Below are 16,439 nucleotides of genomic sequence, written 5' to 3'. Positions count from 1 at the left end.
TGTATGGAGCGTGTATGGGGTGTCAGGGAGGGGTAGTACCTTTGGTGTGGGAACATGTCACGTCCTTTCAGGGCAGTTTGTCCATCTTTTGTCCCCACCTGACACTCAGCTCTCACTTGTGGCTCCCCGTAGCTGTTTGCATGCGTCAGCGGCCACACCCCGGGCAATGGCCTCAACAAGCTGGCTAAACCAGGTGAGGGTAGCCGACGGGTCTCAACCCTGGGTGAAATAGGGAGTTGTCTATCCCAGCATGTGAGGACAGAGTCCAGCAGATTGAGCGGACGAGACCAATGGAAGGTCCAACGGTCAAGAAGGCGGTCTCTGCAAACATCGTGGAACATAAAGAGCAGGACAAGACACAGAAGACATCCTGGTCATCCACTGTGCCTAGTCCCACCTCCAGCCATCTTGACTCTTGTCTTGCACTGGATCTACAAGGGAATTGGGAAGAGAGAGTGAGGCTGATGTTGCGCAACTCTCCCTCACTTTAATCCAAATCATGCGCTAGTTTCGACACCATCATCATCAGTGCCCTGTTTAACCCTTGAAGTCCTGTGGTGATGGGTGAGCGATGAAGCAGCAGGTGTAGATACACTGGGAGCTGTAGTCACAGACATGCACGCAGGTAGCTCAGGTCTAATGGTTGTTTTTCGCTGAGCGAAGCAGCAGTGGAATCCGGCATCTACCTGGGCGACTGTGCAGTCCTCTTCAGGAACACACTGCTCACCTCCATAGAAAGAGGAAGGGGCTAGAAAAGGTGCCCTAAACACTGCCTGCTTCAATACACCCTGGCCAGTTTACCGTGGCTGACAGGGATCCCATCTTGTGGTTGAACAAACAAAACAAAATACAAGGTGACAGCACTAACCATTGGTGCTTGGAACGTGCGCACACTTTTAGACAACCCTACAGCAGACAGACCAGAGAGAAGAACAGCCTTAGTTGCCAGAGAGCTTGCAAGATACAGCATTGACATTGCAGCCCTGAGCGAAACTCATCTTGCCAACATAGGTCAGTTGACTGAAATTGGAGGTGGACACACTTTTTTTCTGGAGCAGTTGCGGCAGCGATGAGCGTCGTGATGCTGGAGTTGGATTCACCATCAGGAGTCACCTTGTTCGGAAACTTGATAGTCTACCCGAGGGTGTCAACAACCAGCTTATGACATTACAGCTTTCGCTACAGAACAGAAGTCAAGCCACCCTGATCAGCACCTATGCCCCCACAATGAACAACCCGGACGAGATGCAAGACAAGTTCTACGAAGGACCAGACGCCCTACTAACAGCAGTGAGCAGTACCGACAAGCTGATCTTACTTGGCGATTTCAATACAAGAGTAGGATATGACTCAGCAATCTGGCAGGGAATCATTGGGAGGCATGGAGTGGGCATTTGTAACAGTAATGGCCTACTCTTACTGAAGACCTGTGTAGCACACGACCTCCTCATCACCAACACAACCTTCCATCTGCCTACCTGTAACAAGACCTCCTGATGCACCCCCGCTCTAAGCATTGGCATCTTATCGACTATGTCATTGTCAGGAGAAAAGACAGGCAGGATGTCAGAGTAACGAAGGCCAAGTGTGGTGCTGACTGCTGGACAGATCACAGGCTCATTGTCTCCAAAATGAGGCTCCGCATTAGACCCAAAAGGCGACCACAAAGAAGCAAGGTTATGAAAAGAATCAATGCTGCCAAGCTAAAGAACCCCTGCATAGCGTCAGCACTGGCTGAAGACTTAGAAATCAAGCTTGCTAACCTGCACCTTGCAGGCAGTGCTGAGGACAACTGGGAACGCTTCAGGGATGCTATCCATACATCTATGCTGAAGATGCTCGGGCCTTCTACCCGCAAGCAGCATGATTGGTTCGCTGAGAATGATGAGGAGATACAGGCTCTACTCGTTGAAAAGCACCGTCTTCATCGGGCCTGTCAGAACGACCCATCTTCAACTGCCAAGAAAAATGCTTTTACCAGTGCTCGCAGGACAGTCCAGAATAAGCTGCGTAAAACGCAGGATGCCTGGCTGAGCGCCAAGGCAGATGAAATACAGGATACACTGACAGAAATGACTGGAAACGGTTCTATGAAGCCCTCAACACTCTCTACGGACCTCAATCTCTCGGGAGATCCCCCCTCCTGAGTATAGATAGTACAACTCTCATTACAGAGAAGGCTCAGAGCCTGCCGAGATGGGCTGAACACTTTGAAGCCGTCCTCAATCGACTGTCATCTATTAACAAATGAGGCAACAGACAGGATTCCCCAGGTTGATATCAACAGCGCCACGGATGATCCACCGGTAGTAGCAGAAACCAGGAAAGCTGTCAGCCAGCTAATCAGTGGCAAAGCCCCAGGGCAGATGCCATATCCGCAGAGATCCATAAAGCTGCCAGTCCTGCACTTATCCAGAAGCTCACCGAGTTGTTCCAGTCCTTTTGGAAGCAAGGATCCATTCCTCAGGAACTTAAAAGATGCTTCCATTGTACACCTCTACAAGAGGAAGGGCAATCGGCAAGTATGCGACAACCACCGAGGAATCTCGCTGCTCTCCATCACAGGAAAAACCCTTGCAAGAGTCCTGCTAAATCGTCTGGTCACTCATCTGGAGCTGGGCCTGCTTCCAGAGTTACAGTGTGGCTTCCGCAAAAGATCGTGAGACTGATGGCACGATTTCTGCTGCGCGCCAACTTCAGAAGTGTCAGGAGCAGAATCGTGAGTCTACACAACCTTTGTTGACCTCGTGAAAGCCTTTGACACTGTAAGCTGGCAAAGCTTGTGAAGGATCATGCCAAAGTTTGGCTGCCCCCCCAAATTCATTCCGATGGTATGCCAGTTCCATGATGGCCAGAGTACTGGAGGGCGGAGAATCATCTGAGGCATTCCCAGTCACCAATGGCGTCAAACAGGGCTGTATGCTCGCACCCACACCATTCAGCATGATGTTTACTGCCATGCTGAATGATGCCATCCAGGACAGTGTTGCTGGAATCAGCCTCAAGTACAGAGTGGATGGGAAGCTCTTCAACCTGAGGAGACTTCAAGCTATTACCAAAATGAAAGACTGTTCTGAGAGATTTTCTCTTTGCTGATGACTGCTGGCTCAGAGCCAGATGTGCAAGTCAGTATGGACAAATTTTCCATGGCTTGTGACAACTTTGGACTCACCATCAACATTAAAAAGACCAAAGTCATGTACCAGCCTGATCCTCATGCAGCGTACACAGAACCCACAATCAAAGGGCAGAAACTACAGGAGTAACATGGAGTTAAGCCACAGATCAATCATGATGTCACCAAATGGTGGAAAAGGCTCAAGGGGATTGAATGGTTTATTCTTGTTCTGATGATCCACCTCCTGGTTTTGTCTCTTTGTATAACAAAATAGCGCTTGATTCAATGTCAGTGGGATAAAGATAGTCGATGAAAATTCAACAGAGGTTATCAATTTTTTTCAAAGATGGGTAGCTAATGCAACAGATAGAAAATTTACACTGGTATGTTCATGTGAGATTTGAATTAAGGTAAATTGGTGAGACAAAGTAGAAAGACTTTTATCCAGCAACTTGCCATTCCATATAGAGATTAGAAGAGCTTCATATTTGCATTAATTTATTTATATATACAAAATATGATCCATTCACCAGACAAAAGGTCTTTAAGCATAACAAAACTATTTGGGGAAAAATATTTAATATAAAATTGAAATGTATTTTAATATGCATAAACATTTACCGGTGTCATTGATAATAAATAATCAATAACTGACCTCTTTGTATTTTTCTGCAAATCTGTCAAATTTTTCAATCATTTCAGCCACAAAAATGACATCCATCTTATCAGAAAAGTTTGCAGCTTCCACAGTATAAGCCAGAAGTTGTCGTGCTGTTGCCACAGCATTTGAGAGATTCAAAGGCATCTAGTTATTTAAAATGAATAGGTAATAGTACCGTTGGATGACACAATCGAAGAACCTTACTGCAATTGTGAACTAACTGAGATGAACAATTCATGAGCATTTTGCATGAATTCACATATTTTACCTTTACATTTTTTTTAAACACCACACTTACACAATACCTAAAGCAGAAAACTGAAAAGCGACATGCTAATGACAACAAAAATACATCAGGAAAAAGTTTCAAGATTACAATGCACCTCATCTCACAGATTTATTGCGCATTCCAAAAGAAGTTCTTGCATTTATATAGTGTCTTACTATCCTGCCAGAATATTTTTACTTATTTACCTGATGAATTATGACTGCAGTGACTGTTGAGCATACTAATGGCCAAGATTTTCTGACCCCAAGCCAGTGAGCATTATTGCAATGGGATGGCAATCTTTGGAGAGCCATTGACTTTTCCTAGCTCTCCAAACTTTTCTGACCCCACCCACAATGATGCTTCTGATGTTGGAGCCAGAAATTCCTGCCCAATGTTACAATTCTTACACATATCAATGAAATGCATTCATAGAGATATCTGGATTATTTACTCAAGTCCCAGAACTTTTGGACAAGAGATAATAATGCTGACAGAATTAAGCTGACAATTTACAAGTTGCAATACTAAGTAAAGCTTGGCAATTATAAAGTTCTATTTAACGGTAAAAAAGTTTTTTCATGAATTTGCTGCATAAATTTAAGCTTGCAATATTTTTACAGCATGAGATAATTTTTCTAATGTAAGTGAGCACTCATAGATACCTGGTTAAACATGTAAAGCACCCGTGTCACATCATTTGCATACTGACATCGGGAATAATCGTCTTCGGACCAAAATCCTCCTCTGTCACACTTGCGCCAAGCCTTCTTTTCATCTTGAGAGCCACCGGGATATATACCAGTGCCAGCAGAGTAACGGGTACAGAGCAGGTAGGCAGTGATGCCAGCTAGTGTGCGAGGCCATCTATATGTCAGAAAATGATTCCATTCAATTAATTCAAATTTCTCAAAGTATTGAGGTTTAATTTTCATAACAAGTAAAAAGAAAAATTATATCAATTATAACAGTTCTGGCCAATCTCGACCTTATTTCTTACATTACCATATTTTAACATGAATGAGGGGCAGGACTGGTAACTCACAGTCCTCTTTTACCTCCTCCTCTCCCTTCAGGGACATTGAAATGGAATCTTCAAGCGAGGCAGAGGGGGAGATAAAAGAGGAGGAGGCATTGCATTATTAGTTAAGGAGGCAGTTACTGCAGTAAGGAGATATGATATCTTGAAGGGTACAGCTTGGGAATAAAAAAGGGACAGCTACATTGCTAGGTGTTTCTTATAGATTCTCAGATAGTCAGCAGGAAATTGAAGAGCAAATATGTGCACAATTCACAGAGGGGTGTAAAAATATGACGGTAATTATATTAGGTGATTTCAACTTCCTCAACATTAATTAGGACAGCCATCATGTTAAGGGCTTAGACGGAGTAGAGTTCTTAAAATGTATACAAGAAAACTTCTTAGGTCAATATTTAGAGGATCCAACAAGGAAAGGAACTCAGCTGGACCCAATTCTGAGAAATGAAACCGGACAGATGCTTGATATGTTGGTGGAGAACATTTTGGTGATAGCAAATTCAATTCAAATCTGTTACAAAGAAAGTTACAAGTTGCAGAAAACTGTTTTGGATTGGGGAAAGAGTAGATTTTAACAAAATTAGGCAGGATCTGGCCAAGGTAGACTGGAACAGGTTACTTGTGGGGAAATCTGCAGAAGAGCAGTAGGGGGTGTTCAGAGGGTACAGACCCAACATATTCCCACTAGGGTAATAGAAACGTGTAACAAACCTAAAGAACCATGAATGAGCAGAGACATTCAGGATATAATGAGAAGGAAAAGAGGGGCTTTTAACAAGTATAAGGGGACTAAGTCTGCAGAAGCATTAGTGGAGTACAGAAAGTGCAGGATGGAACTTTGGTGAGGCCACAGTTCAAGTGCTGTGTGCAGTTCTGGTTGCCACATTATAGGAAGGAATGTGAAATCACTGGAGGGTGCAGAGATTTGCCAGGATGCTGCCTGGGATGGAACATATAAGTCATGAAGTTGGATAGGCTTGGGTTGTTTTCATTGGAACAGAGAAGACTGAGGAGTGACCTGATTGTGGTTGTCAAGATTATGAGGGGCGTGGACAGGTTGGATAGGGAGCAGCTGTTCCTCTTAGTTGGATGGTTTGTTATGAGGAGACACAAGTTAAAAGTGAGTGGTGGGAGATTTAGGGAGAATTTGAGGAAAAACTTTTCTACTCAGAGGGTGGTGAAGGTCTGGAATGCATTGCCTGGGAGGATGGTGGAGGCAGGGTGCCTCACATCCTTTAAAAAGTACCTGGCATGCTATAACATTCAAGGCTATGGGCCAAGTGCTGACAAGTGGGATTAGGTGGGAATGCATCGGTGCAGACCCAATGGGCCAAAGAGCCTCTTCTGTACTGTAGAATTCTGTGATTCCGTGAAACCTATCTTGTCTATGGCAACTTGGAATATTTGTTCTTCATTTTGTAAAAATATTCATTACCCCTTTATCTATAAAACAGTAAGGAAAATATTCAAAAGAAACCATTGCATTACAGTACACTTAAAATATTAAGCTGACTGGTGTTGGTACGTCTATAGCTGAAGAAATATAAAACCAAATCAGTTCAGTACCTTAATTCTAATATTATGCATAATCCCTATTTACTGCAAAAACAAAATAATACCATAGTTTCTTGGCATTGTGGAGCTCAAAGCAAATGAAGTATAGCAGAGCTAAACTAAATACCACCCTTTACAAACTGGAAGTTAATTAGGATCTTATAACTCAGTATACTATTATGATATTATATTGATGTCCTTTAGGGAAAGTAATCTGCCATTTACCTAATCTGGCTTAAACGTGACTTCAGACACAAGCAATATGATTAATCCATCTCACCTACTCATCATGGGATATTCCAAAATTGCCTAGCAAGTCACTCAGTTTAAGGACAATTAGGGATGGGCAACAAAAATTTTCACCTTGCCAGTGGCACCCACATCCCATGAAACAAAGAAGAAAAAAATCCAGGCTTTTGAAATTCTGTAACAGATTTTCAAGTGCTATTACATAAAATCAAATAAACATATTCCCTTGCTCAGCAAAGATTATAAGAAAAATGCTGCTCTAGATGCAGCAAAAAGCGACTCAGTTCGAGAGCAATTAGTGATAGTCAATCAATGCTAGCTTAGCCAGTGAAGCCCACATCCCATGAAAGAGTTTAAAAAAAAATCAAAACAGCAGCTGAAAAATTGCAAAAAAAAAGTACAAATAAAATTAGTGGGAATGCAAAAATAACTATAATCATTGACTAACATACTGTTTAACTGCATAAGGACTAGCACTGCATTTCCAACATTTTGAGAACAAGTCTATACAACATACTAAAAATTTGGAATAAATGCACCTATACTCCAGGGAGTGAGACTTGCAGGGTAGGTAGAGGGTTGAACTTTTATAGTGATATGTTGCAGGTCACTTAGGGAATTGGAATTGCTGTGGCAACATGCTTATGTATTTGTTTACATGCATTTTTTAGTCTGGAGCTTCAAATAGTGATGGTAGAGAATTTAACATTCTTTCCATCAAATGGCTGACCAGAAATCTCTGCTGCTCTTATCACCTGTCACTGGTGTCTGTTGGAAGGATTTTCAGGTTGACAATCAACCTGTTTGGCCACATGATGAATGCACCTTCCTTGGCCATCAAGTCTTCAGGTTGAACTTGAACCTAGTACTTCTGGCTCAGAGACAGGAATGCTACCCATTACATCGCAAGGCTTCCAAAATCTTGTGTAGTAGAATGAAACTGGAGCTGGTACTTTAAATTTCAAAAGACACAAGCACAGAATTTCATAGGTTGGGCCTGCCTGGGAAATTGGAGCTTTCTTTTTCAAGAATGTTCTTTTCTCTCCTCACTGGTGTGCAGTAACAGAAGAATCAAGTCCCCTGTTGTTGTTCTTACCTACCTGGGTAAGAAATTCTAAATTCAGCATGAAACAAAGACTCAATATGGTAAATTCTCTTTTACATAACTGAGTTATTGGAACGCAAAATTTACATTTGAACATAATAAATGTTTATTAGTGACTAGTGGTGTGCCTCAGGGATCAGTGTAGGGACACCAATTTACATAGATGATTTGAAGTTGGAAACAAAGTATAGTGTGTCAAAGTTTGCAGATGACACTAAGATGAGTGGTAGAGCAAACTGTGTAGAGGACACTAAATGTCTGCAAAGGGATACAGATAGTCCAAGTGAATGGGCAAGGGTCTGGTAGATGGAATACATTTTGGTAGGCATAACAACAAAATGGACTATTATTTAAATGGTAAAAAATTGCAACATGCTGCTGTGCAGAGGGATCTGGGTGTCCTTGTGTACAAAGCACAAAAAATTGGTTTGTAAGTGCAGTAGCTAATTAAGAAGGCAAATTGAATTTTGTCCTTCATTGCTAGAGGGATGGAATTTAAAATGAGGGAGGTTATGTTGCAGCTGTATAAAAGGTGCTGGTTAGGCCATACCTGTACAGTTTTGGGCTCCTTACTTGAGAAATGATATACTGGCACTGGTGGGGGTGCAGAGGAGTTTCACTAGGTTGATTCTGGAATTAAGAGAGTTGGCTTATGACGAAAGACTAAGTAGACTGGACCTATACTCATTGGAATTTAGAAGAATGAGGGGGGATTTATAGAAACATAAGATTATGAAGGGAATTGATAAGATAGAAGCAAGAAGGTTGTTTCCACTGGTGGGTGAAACCAGAGCTAGAAGGCATAGCCTCAAAATAAGGGAGAGCAAATTTAGTCCTAAGTTGAGGAGGAACTTCTTCACCCAAAGGGTCGTGAATCTGTCGAATTCCCTGTCCAGTGAAGCAGTTAAGGCTACCTAGTTGAATGTTTTTAAGGCAAAGATAGATAGATTTTTGAAAAGTAAAGGAATTAAGGGTTACAGTGAGTTTATGGGTAAATACAGCTGAGTCCATGAAAAGATCAGCCATGATCTTATTGAATGGCAGTGCAGGCATGAGGGGCCAGCCAGCCTACTCCTGCTCCGAGTTCTTATGTTCTTAAGTAGCACCTTGCTTGTAATTTTGCCCGATTTGGATGTTAGGTTATCAACAACAGTTTATTGCAGGAAATGCACAATGAGGGCCTCCAATCTTCCACTCCATGAACTTTAAGCTCACACAAACACTGCTGGCCACATCACAACTCTTACCAAATCCTTTTCTTTCATCATTCCTGCACCCACTGACCTAAATTAGCTCTCAGCGCATGAGAGGCTCCCTATGTTTAACCTCTATCAGCACTGTAATCCTGAGAACTCTACGTTCCACCAATCTCGACTTTGTCATTCCCCCAATTTGTTCACTGCACCATTCAAAGCCAAGCCTTATTCCCTCTTGGCTATTTGCTCTGAAGAAGCAGGGGCTGAGGACAGCCAGTAAAGCATTTAAACCTAATAGTTGACCAATAATAAGCAAAAACTCAAAAGTGGACGTTATGCCCACCATTTGGGTTAACACGGCACATTTTCATTGCTTTAGATATTCCAGGCAATGATATGAAAGTTAAAAACTGGGATTACTGTTTTGCTCAATCATGTGTATTATGCAAAATTAAATCTTCCTGGTTTAACATTAACCTTTGCTTGCCAGAGTAATTATCGGTTCCACATGAAGATTGCCTAAGCATACAAATACGTGCGAAGAATAAAATATCTACTTCAGCTCAAAAGGCAGCCCTTTTTAACAATTTAGCTCATGATATTTTACAATTGAGTACTGCACTCAACCATCAATCCTGATAATATGCTGAATTGTTCAAGCAGGATTTTCAATCTTCTGACAAAAGGTGAGAGTTCCACCAACTCAGCCAAGTTAGAAGTTCTGCACTGTAACTTAAGAGCATATACCATTGCAACATCAGACAATTATTGTCCTGTTTTATTGCTATTATCGATGCATATTTAGAAACTTAGCACTTTTATTTATTTAAATAGTCAATTAAATGCATCAAGAAAATTGATCTTTAACTAAACCAAATTACTACAGAATTACACATTGTTTTCACTATCTTCAAGCATCAGTTACTCTCATACCCCAAACCCCATTCCTGTACATATTAACAATGTAAGCTTTTGTTGAAACTCACTTTTAATAGATGTCACATATTCTAAGATTAATGTTCAAACATGGAGTATATCTCAATGATACCTTGCAGTCAGCAATTCTATCATTGCAAATTAACTGTAATCCGTAGAATGGTGAATAAAGCAAGCAATTTAGTTTCGGATAAGTAGTTTATTGAGAAAAGGACACAACATTCCATCAGACTTTCACAAAATCTTTTCTTGTCCAAGTTAATTACCTGAAATCCCCTTTATTATTCATCACCATCTCTGAAGGGCAGTACTTAGCTGAGTTCTCCAAGACAACTATATCGATCTGTTTTGTTTTGTTTCCACGTTTGGTTTGGACATGGCATTCCCAGTTTCCAGTGGAACCCATTTGGATGTTTGAGATTGTTAGAGCACTGTGTTTAGAAATAATTACATTACCATTCAACAGTGACATAGGAAAGAATATTTAAGTTTGTAAAAAAATTTCACTTCAGAAAATGGATTAATTCAGATTATAAAAGACACAGCTGCAAGGTATATTAACTGCGTGCAAATTCAAAAATCAGAAACATAACTTTTGAATGGTTCAATGATTTGTGAAATTCTTATATGATACATGGAATTTTTCTAAATTTAAAACTCATAGAAAGGGAGTAAAATTTTAAAGCAGTGTCCAATCTTTTAGCCATTGAATACAAAATCTTTATTCTGCTGAAAATCAAGTATTACGAAGTAAATGTTGAAATAGTACAAATATAACTAACATCAAATTCCTGGCAATTTAATCTACATTTAAAATACACTATCATGGAGACCTGAAAGAGCCTTTCTCAACATTCGGAGCATTGCAATCTAGTAAAATCATATTTTCTGCATTTGTAACATTTGCTTTTGAGCAAATATTTGGAGATTTATGGAAGGGTAAAGAATTGCACTAGATATTGTGTGAAAATGGTGGCATCATATACAGGTTGGATGTCGTTCAACGTCCTGAAATTCAATTATACAAATTGGAAAGAGAACAATTAGAAAAGATACACTAAACTGATCCTCATAAAGCCAGAAAAAATAGAATGTCATAGTGTTAGTCTATTTCAAGTATAGGAAAAAATAGTCTTATACTGTATATGCACCATAATTATGGAAAGAAGCATTCCTACTCTGAATGTTGAGATATCAATAATGCAAGCCAATTTATTACCTTGCAATAAAGGAACAATTATGTATCATATTTTTTTCAACAAGGATTCCTTGGGACTCATCAGTTTCCACTATCTTTCCATCCTGATACCAGAGTACTTGCATGTCCTGGCCAATATAAGAAGCTATACACTGAAAAGGCAAACTGTCACCCTCAAACACAACCTGTCGGTGGGAAGGGGTCAGCTGAAAGGATGGCAGCTCAAGAGGAGCATCTGCAATAAAAAAGATCAGTTAAAATGAAAACCATTCACAAGTACAGACTTCAGTTAGCTTACAATGCAAAAATGATAACATTTATTAACAAAATTGAAAGCATAAACATCACGTGCAGAATTTTACATTTCCAGCTGGCAAGTTTACATACTGCGGAAGGGGTTGTAAAATTTACTGGGTGGCCTTTCCGAACAATCTCAAATTTTACAGGGATGGCACAGGCCAAGGGCAGCCCACCTCATTAACTCCAGGATGAAATAAAGACCTCAAAGCCATGGCACCACTAGTTGGCAGCTATCATATGACTGAATTTTACATTCAGTTTGAGGATGAGAAGAGTAGGTTTAAGATAAATCTTTTAAATTTAAATAAGGGCATGAAAATAGAGCTAGCTAAAATGAACTGGCAAATTAGGTTAAAGGACAGGTAATTAGAAATGAGATGGCAGACATCGAAGGGGACATTTCAGAATATACAAAATAGATATGTTTCAATGAGAAAGAAAAATTCCAAGGGGCGGTTAACTAAAAAAAGAAAAATCATATAACTGTGTGAGGATAAGTGGCAGGTCAGAAGATTAGGCAAAATGTTTGAAAAAAAAAACGCAGAATGACAAAAATATTAATATAGTGGGAAAAATTAGAGTTCCAGAGAAATCTAGGTACAAATATGAATGACAGTCGGAGGTTCTATAGATATTTAAGTAAGGAAGAGTTAGTGTTGTACCTATAGAAAATCTGGGCAATTTAATAATGGAAAATAAGGAGATGGCAGATGAATTAAACAGGTATTTTGATTCAGTCTTCATTACAGAGCATATAGTAACACCCGAGAAGTAACTATAAAATCAAGAACTGGAAGAGAGGAGGCACTCAAGAAAATTATAATCAATCAGCAGAGAAGTGGTACTGAGCAAATTGTTAAGAGCTATGGACTGACAAGTTCCCGGGGATCCTGAAGGACTTCATCCGAGGATCTTAAAAGAAGTAGCTCGTGAGATAGTTGGTGCATTAACTTTAACTTGCCAAATTTCCAAGATTTTGGGAGGATTCTATTAGATTAGAAAATAGTGAATGCAACTCTTTTATTCAAATAGGAAGGAGACAGAAAGCAGGAAACTACAGGCCAATTAGCTTAATGTCTGTCATTGGGAAAATGTTTGAAGTTATTATTAAAAACTTTATATGGCAGGGCACTTGGAACATTTCAAGCTAATTAGGCAGGTAACATGGTTTTGTTAAAGAGAAATCATGTTTAACCAATTGGATTTTTTGAAAAACTAACATGTTCTGTAGATAGATTCCCTATCTACAAAGTTGTGCAGGTTAGGTGGATTGGCCTTGCTAAATTGCCCCTTAATGTCCCAAGATGTGCAAGTTAGGGGGATTAATGGGGTAAATGCATGCAGTTACAGGGTATGTCGAGGATGGCCATGGATAGGATGCTCTTTCAGAATTGGTGCGGTCTCAATGGGCTGAATTGCCTCCTTCTTTACTGTAGGGATTCTATGGAACTGTTCTCAAATTTCCAGTAGGCATTTGATAAGATGCCACATCAAAGCTGCAAGGGATAATATATGGACATGATACAGGAGTGGCTCGTTAACAGAAGAAGTCTCACAACACCAGGATAAAATCCAACAGGTTTATTTGGCAGCACAAGCTTTCAGAGCACTGCAGGGGAGTGCTCTGAAAGCTTGTGCTCCCAATAAGACATAAGAAATAGGAGCAGGAGTAGGCCATCTAGCCCTTCGAGCCTGCCCCACCATTCAATAAGATCGTGGCTGATCTGAAGTGGATCAGTTCCACTTTCCTGCTTTCTCCCCATAACCCTTAATCCCCTGTCTATCAGAAACCTATCTACCCGTGACTTAAATATATTCAGCAAGGTAGCCTCCACCACTTCAACGGGCAGAGAATTCCAGAGATTCACCACCCTTTGAGTGAAGAAGTTTCTCTTCAACTCTGATCTAAACTGCACCCCCCTTATCTTGAGGCTGTGCCCTCTAGTCCTGCTATCCTTTCTAAGCGGGAAGAATCTCTCTACCTCTACCCTATCCATCCCCTTCATTATCTTATATGTCTCTATAAGATCCCCTCTCATCCTTCCAAACTCCAATGAGAACAGACCCAGTCTATTCAGTCAAATAAACCTGTTGGACTTTAATCTGGTATTGTTCTTACTGTGCTTACCCCAATGCGGGCATCTCTACATCATTGCTAACAGGAAACAGTGTAGGCAACAACTGGTCATTTTCTGGTTGTCAAGATGCAACAAATGGTGTGCCACAAGGAACAGTGTTGGTGCCTCAACTTTTAACAATTTATATTCATGAATACAATGAAGGGATCAAAGGTATGGTTGCTAAATTTGCTAACAGCACAAAAATAGGTTGGAAAGTAAGTTGAGAAGAGGACAAAAGGAGGCTACAAAAGGGATAAAGATAGGCTAAGTGAGTAGGCAAAGATCTGTAAATGGATTTTAATGTGGGAAAAAGTGAAATGGTCCATTCGGGCACGAAAAATAAAAATAAAACATACTTCTAAATGATGAGAGATTGTAGAGCTCTGAGATCTGGCTGTCCTAGTACATGAATCACAAAAGATTATTTTGTAGGTACAGCAAGCAATTAGGAAAGCTGACAGAATATTATTTGTTGCGAGGAGAACTGAATACATAAGTAGAGAGGTTATGCTTCAATCAAACAGGACACTGGTGAGACCACATCTGGAGTACTGTGTACAGCATGGTCTCTTTATTTAAGAAAGATGTAAATATGTTAGAAGCAGTTCACTAATATCTAGAATGGACAGATTGTCTTATGGGGAAAAGGTTGGGCAGGCTAGACTGGTATCTGTTGGGGTTTAGAAGGGTAAGAGGCAACTTTGTTTGAAACATACGATCCTGAGGGGTCTTGACAGGGTGGAAATGGAAAAAGGTACTTCCTCTAGTGGGAGATTCTAGATCTAAGGGGGCTCTCAATTTTAAAATATGGCGTCATCCATGTAAAACAGAGATGAGGATAATTTTTTCCAAAAATTCATGAGGGTCATGAAACTTCAGAACTCTTCCTCAAAAGGCAGTGGAAATACTGATGCTGTCGGCATTACAGGGAATACCAAATTGTTGGCTGCTCAGACCAGCCAGCCAGTCTCTGGAAGTGAGACATCTGCCTAAGTGAGGAGGGAAAGTTCCATCTCTACTCTACCGACACATCTCCAAGCATTATACAGTTAAAGGCTGCTGTGATTGGCAGGGATACATTCCCCACCGACTCTTTGGGTGGTGGGGTTTCAGATCTCATTAAATAACAGAGCTCTTAAATAACATTATTATTTCTTTATAGCTTAGCTTTAGGAATATAGTTGTTCTAATTTCTTGCTCAACATAATTAACCTCCCAGAGAGGGAGGTGACGTTTGCTACCTCTGAGTACAGTGTCACAGGGTTGTCTTTGCCTACTAAGAGTTTTTCAAAAGGGATAAGCCAATGCCTAAACTCTAATGACAGATGACTGAAACATGGCCAATTAACTAGTCTAAACCCCTTAAAGCCAAAGCTCTTTGCTGTTGGTTCTCATAACTTCCTTTACTATTGACTTCAGCTTTTTGTACATGAGCCAATGGAGGATTGGGTCCTGACTTTTAGATTCAGAAAATTGCAAAGAGAGCGACAATGGATCACAGAGGTGGAGAGCAGAATGGATTGCATAGGGACAGACCAGACCAGGCAGTGCACAACATGAGTGGAATACAGTGAGCAAGGGCCAGCAGTCAGCAATTCCTGTCTGGGAGTTTGAAATTCTTGTGGACATCTGGTATGGCTTATTTTAGTATGAATGATGGACACACCCACTGTAACAAAGAGCCTGAAATCCTGCTATTTTGGATGTACTTTAAATTATTTTGACTTCTTTCCTCCTCTAATTGCCTAATTACACAGATTACATTAAGACTACTGGTACATGAGTATAAAGTTGAATCTTAAATTCTTACCACAAGTCAGAAGTTCTTTCTTAACACTCGTTACCAGCTGACTGTGTAGAGACTTTGGGAAGGCACATTTAGTTTCTCGTACAGTTATATTTTTAGTTTTTATCCATTGAATCATCCAAAGCAAGTTGCAATCACACAAAAGATAGTCCGTCTGAAATTCTCTAACAATGACAAATTCAAAAATTAAGTTTAATGTTTCCAAATAACTTTTCTTTACAAAGATTGCTCTCTCAAGAAACTTAAGTTACAAAAACCTGACATCAACACATCATTTCATGAACCCAAGTACTGGTGTTTAAATTAAGTTCATCTAAGTTTTCTAGCAGTATAATTTGAAATTTTTTCCAATTCATCATCTGAATTTATTTGATAAGAATGAAATAAAGTCAGTAAAATACATTTGTTAGCATGTAGTAAATTAAAGATATTCAGTTCAACAGAGAAATAAAACTACATTTTAAAGTTCAAATTGTAACTTGTCTGAATTTTGTGCCAATTTGAGAACTTCAAGAAATCTAACATCTTTATATGATCGAAGATTTCAATCTCGACATTTGAATCTTGATTACATATACTTAATCACATTACCTGCATGAAGTATTTGGCAGACAGTGAATTAATACTAAGTTTTTATTAACTAACATTGTCCATAGCAAATATTTCATAATATACATGTATTGTGCTGGACCAACTCTTTCACTTGCGGTTCTTGCCCTTTAAAGGTGGCGAGGTGAGGCGAGGCGAGGAGTAGGAAAACGCTGAATTCAGACAAAGTTGCTTTGTTGTGCATAAAAGGCCGAGTTGTTGGAATCACATCCAGGGCACTTTCAGGTATCCTCAAGTGGTTTACACAGAAGAAATACGAGAGTAGTTTGCTTACCTAGC

At 40.1% G+C, this 16,439-nt stretch overlaps 1 protein-coding gene across 1 annotated transcript in view; it reads right to left on the bottom strand.

Annotated features, from left to right (window-relative positions):
* Positions 1-16,439, bottom strand: part of adgra3 (adhesion G protein-coupled receptor A3) — a 185,166-nt gene that overhangs the window by 37,310 nt on the left and 131,417 nt on the right. Inside the window, exons 6-10 of the mRNA XM_080189551.1 lie at positions 15,555-15,715; positions 11,346-11,559; positions 10,393-10,557; positions 4,713-4,914; positions 3,774-3,923 (exon numbers count right to left, since the gene is read on the bottom strand). Coding sequence (XP_080045677.1) covers positions 3,774-3,923; positions 4,713-4,914; positions 10,393-10,557; positions 11,346-11,559; positions 15,555-15,715 — 892 coding nt within the window. The remainder of the gene's footprint in view (positions 1-3,773; positions 3,924-4,712; positions 4,915-10,392; positions 10,558-11,345; positions 11,560-15,554; positions 15,716-16,439) is intronic.

The sequence above is a fragment of the Carcharhinus amblyrhynchos genome, chromosome 1 (genome assembly GCF_965287045.1).
Source record: "Carcharhinus amblyrhynchos chromosome 1, sCarAmb.v2.hapA, whole genome shotgun sequence".
Lineage (NCBI taxonomy): Eukaryota > Metazoa > Chordata > Chondrichthyes > Carcharhiniformes > Carcharhinidae > Carcharhinus > Carcharhinus amblyrhynchos.
This window is presented reverse-complemented; position numbering and strand designations above follow the sequence as displayed.